The sequence below is a fragment of the Bactrocera oleae genome, chromosome 6, assembly GCF_042242935.1.
Source record: "Bactrocera oleae isolate idBacOlea1 chromosome 6, idBacOlea1, whole genome shotgun sequence".
NCBI lineage: Eukaryota > Metazoa > Arthropoda > Insecta > Diptera > Tephritidae > Bactrocera > Bactrocera oleae.
Genome location: NC_091540.1, coordinates 57,034,854 through 57,043,211, shown reverse-complemented (window position 1 = coordinate 57,043,211; position 8,358 = coordinate 57,034,854). Strand labels below are relative to the sequence as shown.

General features: G+C 40.7%; 1 protein-coding gene across 1 annotated transcript; it reads right to left on the bottom strand.

Moving 5' to 3' along the window:
* Window positions 1–3,240: 3,240 nt before the first annotated feature.
* hry (bHLH transcriptional repressor hairy) lies at window positions 3,241–7,980 on the bottom strand. The gene is made up of 3 exons (XM_014231748.3): window positions 7,418–7,980; window positions 5,358–5,453; window positions 3,241–5,148 (listed from the first exon to the last, which is right to left on the bottom strand). The coding sequence occupies exons 1-3, from the start codon at window positions 7,514–7,516 to the stop codon at window positions 4,255–4,257; spliced, it is 1,089 nt and encodes a 362-aa protein (XP_014087223.2). The 5' UTR covers window positions 7,517–7,980; the 3' UTR covers window positions 3,241–4,254.
* Window positions 7,981–8,358: the final 378 nt, after the last annotated feature.

Below are 8,358 nucleotides of genomic sequence, written 5' to 3'. Positions count from 1 at the left end.
AAAAATTTATTTGGATATTGTAGCGTTGCTTTGGATATCAATCCGTTCCGAATTTCGTGAAGATATCTTGTTACATGTTGATGATGATGTATGTTGATTTGGATCGTTCAGTTTGTACGTCAGCTATATATATGCTATAGTCATCCGATATCACCAGTTTCGACAAATGAGCACTTTCTTAGGGAGAAAAAGACGTGTGCAAAATCAGATTGATATCTGAAAACTAAGGGACTAGCTCGTAAATATACAGGCAGACTCTTATCATTTATATATACCTATGTTTGTATTTTAAAGGTTCTCCGACAATTCTTTCTGTGTGTTACAACTTCGTTATAAAAAACAAAGGGACGAAATTGTTGTAATCTCATTATTAGCATGTTTGATTAAAGTAAATTTCTCAAAATTTCGACTCGGAGGCAGTTAATGATTTTTAGTAAATTACTTCTTGCGATTCCAAAATCTTTACTTGTTTGAGTTTTGAATATAAATGATAGTGAGCAGTCGCCCTCAAGATATAACCCCGATTCGTTCACATTAATTAACTTATCTTCTTTAAATCAATTTGATAAGAGTCGCATGATGCGGTTTTTTGTTTGTTATGGGGATAGTAAGAAAATATTCCTCACATAGTTTTGTTAAGTAGACCCTGCTGTGGTTTCAATCTCTTCTCACTCTACTGATAAATGCTACCCGGTTTACTTAACTGGAACACGTGCCATGCGTTTTATTATCAAGCATTTTTTGCATGCGCTTTTCGGCACGGCCTTATTTTAATATTCATACATGTATTTGTTATCATTGTTTTTGTACGTTATCAAATGATACACATAATGTTCAAAATCAAATTAATACCCATGTATATATACATACTCGTATATACATACTATATAGTCAAATAGACTTTATATCGCGTCGTTGGAACTTTGTTTATTAAGCCGCGTTAATGTCTCGCTGCTTTAAAAGTAAAGCGCCGAAGACCCATCTAAACGTGATGCGAATTATTTTCATAATTTCAAATGTAATTTGAATTTTAAATACTCGCATTCACACCAAAGCGACACCGTGCCGATGCGAATTGCAGCCGCAGCGCAACGGCAATGATTGGCAATGACTTGGCCACTAATCAGACGGGGACGCGCGCGGAGGTGTGACGCTTTAACATTTAATTATCTTGTTAAATGCTTTGCTATTGCTATTGTTGTTTTCTGATTTTATTTTATTTTGTTATTTTTGTTTTGACGGCGGTGACGGTACACGCGCGTGTGCAAAAAACTGCGCTATCAACTTGGAATGTCAGTTAATGAACTTGGCTTAAACTAGGCGTTGCGACGCGACACACCGTGACCGCCGACTGTCGACCGACAATGTTCGTACCTACTAACATATGTATATAAAATAATTCGAAAGAACGCTTCAATGCGGTCGCATAGACCTCGAGAGCGTTTCTATTTGTTTTATATTTTGTAGAGCGTTTTCGACATTTCTATATAACTAAGCAGCAAGATATTTAAGTTTATGGTATATAAATAATTTGGGGTTTAGCGTTTAAAGCTCAAGAGCATAATGGTTTCGCGGTCAGTTGCAACGTCTGAAGTTAACAGCAGACAATGCGAATACAGATTTATATAAGTACTTAGTATATTTCATAATACATAACATTAGTGTATTTAGGTGTAGTAAAACTCTAGGTTTAGTACAAAAAAAGCTCTGTTAAGACGATTTGAAAACAATCTGGTTAGCTCAAGTTAGAAATGGCAAAGGAATTCGGGTCTTATAACCTCTGTAAAGAACTATGCTGGATATGTGAGATGGACCCGATGTCTAAATAATTTTTCAAACTTTATATAATATTATATAAAAAAAGGTAAAGGATAGAAGGAAATATATAATACGAAGCACATGATTATTACCGAATAATACGATGTGGTAGCGACGTTACAATTTATTAGTGTATCGTATTTTTCCCTATTAATTAAAAGTTTACCAAAACTATAATTTGGTCCTGGCTTAATTCTTCCAATAAACTCCTCATTTGAATCACATATCAGCCCTGCGCGTGACTTTTCCAAGTTGGAAACATAAAAGTCGCATCGGAACCAATCGTAACTAATTCGACAAATATGCGATGATGACGTCGGAGTTCGGTGAATCGGAATCTCGGGAGACGGTCGTCTTTAACAATGTATTTCATTGTTTCGCCGGTTCCTTGATCCCTGTCTCCGCCTATTATCCGAACTATCTCGCGAACGTTTAATCAGCGATCTGCGAATACGCGACCGTTATAGCTCTTTTTTAAAACTCAACCGATATGATCTTTTTTATAGGCGCTCAAAACAAAACTACGAGTTTGATTCGGCTGAACTTTTGATTGTAATTGTCGACGACATACTGAAGACCAGAAAGTTTCCGAAAATTGTAAATAACACGAAAAGTATTTAATCTTCATCAATATTTATTTTGTCGCCTTCAAAATATGCTCCTACTGAAGCGATACATATGTGACACCTCTTTCTCCATCGAAACATGCCTTGTATTTCCGGGTCCGGGATCACCTTCAGTTCCCTCTGCGAATTTTCTTTTATGGTCTCAATCGAGTCGAAACGTGTTCCACGGAGTGGTAACTTGAGTTTTGGAAACAAATAAAAGTCGGTCGGGGTCAAATCCGGTGAATACGGTGGTGAATCGATGGTATTCAACGTGTTTCGTTCTGTAGCAACATGCTGTACTTAAGACCAGAAAGTTTCCGAACTTTTTTTTTCGATATTCGCGGTTTGGTTCATCATGAATTTGTTCGAACGGGACAGACGGTCAATAAAGAGTATTATTTTTGAGGCGTTTGCGCGAAAATATCCGTCGCAACCGGCCGGAATTGTGGGCCAACAATTTCCGGCAACTTTCTGAAACCACATAATAGAAAATTTTTGTTTTGATATTGGCGCCAACCAGGTAGGGCGGTAAGGCTAAATCGTTATTGGACCACACCTATATAAGATCGTGTTAAAGTGACTTTATCTCGGGTCACATGTGAACTTGAACCATCGGCTGTTCACCAGTGATATAATTTGGCTCTGTTATTGGGTAATAAACCATTGCCGTCGCAGCAATTATTTGTCTACATTTAAATACATTTTCAGTAATTTTTTCCCAAAATGAGCCCACATTGGACGAGTTTTTCTCACTTACATTCCAAGATCTCTTTTTACTCCAAACTAATGTTAGCCATATATCCGAATAAAGGAGTTCTTTTTAGTTTCAATAGATAAAATTCAGTTTTATTATCTTTTGTTTTATTTAGTATTTTTTCTTTCAGGTATTATTTTTTTCACTTATTCTTTTTTGAAAAATTTGAAATTCTTATAAACTACATAAATAACTTACGACTAATTTTAAAATTAAATAAAATTATAATTAAATATACTTTTTGCACATAATGTAAATTCATTAAGTGCAAACTACTTTACAAGTTGGGAAGACCTATAAGATTTCATTGTTTTGTCATTTCTGTTAACTTTTCACAAGTGTGGACACGAATATTAGTATATAAGTGCATGTAACTTAAAATGAGAAATGAAAATGTAATTAAAAAGTATAAATATTGTAAAAGCAATATAAACTAGATTTTCTTATAAAAATATGTTTTTTAAATTATTAGTGACTACGAACTTTGACGATTCGCCAATTATTAGTTACTCTCTTTCTATATATATATACTTGTAATACTCCAATGAGATAGCTTAGTGAAATTCAAATGATGCGCCCCTGAGGTGCGGCTAACCGCGATACGCCCCTGTATTGCTGAGGTAGTCAATTAAGTGCTGTCGTTCAATGCTTTCCCAGTGCTTTTGTGATTTTCTTTTTTATTGCACACGGCAACACAACTGCGTCACACTCACTGTTGCGCCTGCTACTGCCGCGCGACTGCTGCTGCTATTGAGATCACTTTGTAGCGCGCGATATTTTCAACTTCAACGTCATTTACACAAGGCAAGCACGCGAAATGGTTACGAATGAGTGTACGATGTGGCTATCGTCGCATCGCTAGGGCGCTTAAGCAGTTTCCATATTTGTCAAGCAAATAAACAACTAGCATGAACTTCCCAATGTCTTCCGAGAAGTGCCAATTGCTGTTGAAAGCTCTGTCTGCTACACCAGCCACTAATACGCCGCTTTGGTATATATTTTAAACGCCCCACGATTTTACTACGAGGGGGCGTTTATCAGTCACTTGAGTGATTCACCAAATGGGGGAACACTTCACCACGGTCGCCAAGGTTGCTCATCTTCTACTTTGATATCCTTTTTGATTACCAGTGAAAGTGGTTGTTGGTTTAATTGTTGTTGCTGTTGTGATAGTGTAGGTGCATGCTGTATGACTGAGGGTTTGCAATCCATTGCCTCATATGAGTTGGCTGGGCTTGGCGGCGCATAATGCGCAACGCTGTTAGCGGGCGAACAGAGTGTGCGCTCGTAGACGGATGAGCTGTGCGAAGAAGCTGAGCTTGTCGAGGCGGTGCGGGTGGGCATTGACATTAGGGCAGCAGCCTGCGCAGCGGTCAATTGTTGTTGTGCTTGCTGCTGCATGTGTGCGGCCTGCTGTTGCGCTTGCGCTGCTTGTTGCTGTTGTTGTAGATGATGTTGTTGTTGTTGTGGCAATACCAGCGCTATGCTGCCATTTGGCAATTTGGTGGGTATCACTTGCATGCCATTAGGTAGGAAATAACCATTCATTGTGTGTTGCAGTTGGGTGCCCACAAGGAAAGGATGACCGCTGGCCGCTGCGGCAGCGGCAGCAGCAGCAACATGCTGTTGTTGTTGCAAATGATGTTGATCTTGCTCAGGTGAGCTGGGCGGTGAGGGCAACATTTGCGCGCTGGCGCTTGCCAACTGACGTTGATGTTGATGCAACTCGGTTTTAACACCGTTAATACAATTGCTCAGATGCTGCAGCAGGCGACGCTTCACAGCCGGATCCAAACCGGGGAAACGACTCACTTCGTTGGCGCAGTCGGCAAAGCCGGCTTTGAATTTATTGATGACCTTAGGGTCGGCAGCTTGCTGCATGGCGGACTGTTGGCGCTGCAGTTCTTGCAAGTGCTTGACAGTCTTCTCCAAAATATCGGCCTTTTCTAATTTGGAGTGACGCGCGGGCTATTGAAAAGGAAGAGAGAAAAAAAACAAGAAAATTAAAATTAATTTATTTTGCTTGCAATTTGGTTTATAGTTGGTGAGTCGGCGAGACAGAAAAAATATGCGTTTGTTGCAAGATCTACAAATTACGTTATCGACCAAAATGGTTTGGAGAGTGTGGGTTAAGGGTAGGCGTTACGTATATCATATATATGTATAGTTGTACTTACGTCTTTCTTTGTGGCGTCCAGAATCAGCGTTTTTAGCTCGTTTAGGCAATTGTTAATGCGGGCGCGTCGGCGTTTTTCCATAATCGGCTTGTTCGACTGTAAAGGTAATAAAAACAATAAAAAATTCATTAGTCGTTTTGACTTAAATTGAAAAGTTGCATTTTTTACAGCTGCCAAGTAAAACGGGCAAATTGTTTGTACAAAGAGGTGAGATAATTATATATATATATGTCTACTTATAAAAAATCTAACTGTGTCGCCACGTACATTTGCCACACGCGTACTACACAACGCGGGTGTGCACCGCAATGGCCCTCACTGAGCGTCGCGTCGCTTTGACCGCGCACCACCTCCACAAGTGCGCGCGCTTGTTTTGGCCTGTACAGCTGTCGGTAATGTGACTGCGCTGCATCCATTAATGCCATTGGCAGTGTGGCGCACGTTCGCGCACGCCTTGCATGGTACGCGCTTTAATTGGATACATAGCGTGGCCGCAATTATGGCACTCGGCCAACAAGCGATGGCACGGTGGCGAGGCGGCGACAATCGCGTGCGTTATTTTAAGTGTGGTGAATGTGTTGGCGACTAAAAATAAAACGCCTGCACGTCCGAAATGAAATGCCTTGCGTATTTGCGCGTCGCCGCCGTGCGCCAACACCAACACCAACGCCATCCGCTAAACGTAACAGCTCCACTGCGCCGACAATGTCTGACGACCGCCACTGTGGCGATAAATGCCTTTAAGTGCCGCCAAAAAAAATGCGCAAACAACAATAAGGTGTAGTGAAATTTGTAGACGCTTAATGAAAGCGCGACGCGCAAAGTTTGTATTGTTATGTGACTTGTGCACACACTTGATTGACCAATTTCAGAAATGGCCAAAAATAGCAGGGCATTATTTAAAAATACGCACGCGCACACATACAGACTTTATTACGGTATTTATGAATGTGCGTTTAAGTTGAACTAAATTTGCTAGAGGCCGCCATAGGCCTATACAGCGCACAGTGCCGAAGAAAAATTAACGCGCTGCGTGAAAATTTCAAGGCGCCTATGATTGGTTCGTGCAACGCAAGAATGTGCGCGGTGCGCAAGGTCGCGCGAGAAAGGCGATATACGCGCAGAACTTTAATAATTATCTAATGCTGCATTTTCTTATGAAATTGCGATACTTCTTTAATTTTTTTAATTTCTACAATATGTGCGCTTTTCAGCCAAAATCGTACAACCCCCACTCACACGCCCATAAAGCAATCTTCCAAAACAAACAATGTCCAAAAACAGACACATGAATAATGCTTGCAATGAGTGGAAGGCGTCACACGACAGTCAACAAGCGTGTTTGTTGCTGTGATGTCATCAAAAAAAAAATTGTTCCAATTACGTTGCAGCCATTCATGGTTTGAATGAAAAGCCGCCCAGCTGCTTGCTGGTGTCACAGACGCGTAGGAAACTAACAGTACGTAGTTGGCGTCCGCCACCGCCAATGAACATTTTTGGAACAGACACCACAACAGCGTATTGGACTTTGCCGTAAGCGGTAGCGCTGGCGGTGGATATAAGTTGACTTTCCCAAAATTAGGCACCATTTACGCCAACTAACGTCGCACGTTAAATGTGCGCTACAACAATAACACAAGACTCACGATATTGTGAATGAAAACGTAAAAACTCCAATAACAACAATAAAAGAATGCAAAACAAAAATAGGCACAAATACGGCGCGTTGTCTGGGTTGGTGCCGATTTGCTTGTGGGCCGCACGCGCCGGATTTGGATTTGGGGCAAACCAGCATTTGAGTGGGTCTAATTCTAGCTAAATGCCGCTATGTGTGCATGGTGGTGCGCAGCAATGCGTGAGAGGTGGCAAATGTAGCGTGCCGTAACATCGTTTGCCTGAAATGGCGACAAAAGTCAACGCCGTTGACCACAGTCAGCGCCACAAATGGGCGCAGTGCGGCAGGTGGGTGTATTGCTTGTTGTATGAAGTGCGGACACGCGCGGCTCAGGCTTGCTTAATTTATGACTTTATATTTTTTTGCTTGCTGTTTGGAAACTTACCCGACGATCGCTTTTGACTGCTGGCGCATCTTTCAGCGCTGTCACCGGCGCTCCAATAACGTTTGCTGTCATATTTGGGCCAGCTACTCCTGTTACCATATTTTAGTTGAGTTGAGTTGTAAACTAATCACAAATTACTTTATGGTTATCACAATTTGTTTTTGCTTTTGCAATTACTTTTGTCTTCTGAGTCAAATTTTTTATTTATAAATTTCACTTTCAGTTTTTTCTTTCACTTCTTTTTATACAAATTTTGTATAATTTCACAATTTATTTATTTGTTGTTTAATTTTTTTTTTATAAAATCCACCAAAAAGTGTTAATAGTCAATTAGTTTTCAATAAAATTCACTTTCATTTGACGCGACGTATTTCGCTTGACTTTTTTATTGGATATCTGCTTCTGTTCACTTAACGTAAATATCTACTTTTCTTTTGTCAGACGTCGACCGTTAGCTTGCGAGTTCCGCTTGTGACCGAGTCTCTTGCGTTCACCACGACGTTCGTTCAGCGAATGAATTCAATGTTCTAGTCGCAGTGCGATTAAAAGACTCGTCAACTGGTCGGCCCAGACTCGATTGCTACCACTGCCAGTGGCTTGTTGTTGTTGCTTGTTTGTTTGTCTGCTTGGTTGCTGCCTGCGCGCGCCTTGATTCGGTTGCTGGGTATTTAGCGCTGCGCGTTTGGGTTCTATTTATGTTGTTCGTGTGTGTGTGTTTGCGCGCGTATATGTGTGTGTGTGTTACGGAATTTTTAGGAGCTGATTACAACGACTGCTTTGGCAAATTGCGCTGCTGGCGTTGGTATGGGTGTCTTCTGTTGGTGTTGGTAGTGCAAATGTTTATAGTTGTTGTATGTATATATGTATCGCGTTTGGCACACAGTGCACAACTGACGCTTGATCGACAGGTTCGTTTGGCTAAATCACGGTGGTATCACACA

What these genes read in the sequence shown, in the direction of transcription:
- hry (XM_014231748.3), bottom strand. Translation starts at nt 7,516, where the DNA reads ATGGTAACAGGAGTAGCTGGCCCAAATATGACAGCAAACGTTATTGGA. An exon ending in CAGTCAAAAGCGATCGTCGG is followed by an intron (nt 5,454 to 7,417) that starts GTAAGTTTCCAA and finishes TTACCTTTACAG; the next exon opens with TCGAACAAGCCGATTATGGA. An exon ending in TGGACGCCACAAAGAAAGAC is followed by an intron (nt 5,149 to 5,357) that starts GTAAGTACAACT and finishes CCTTTTCAATAG; the next exon opens with CCCGCGCGTCACTCCAAATT.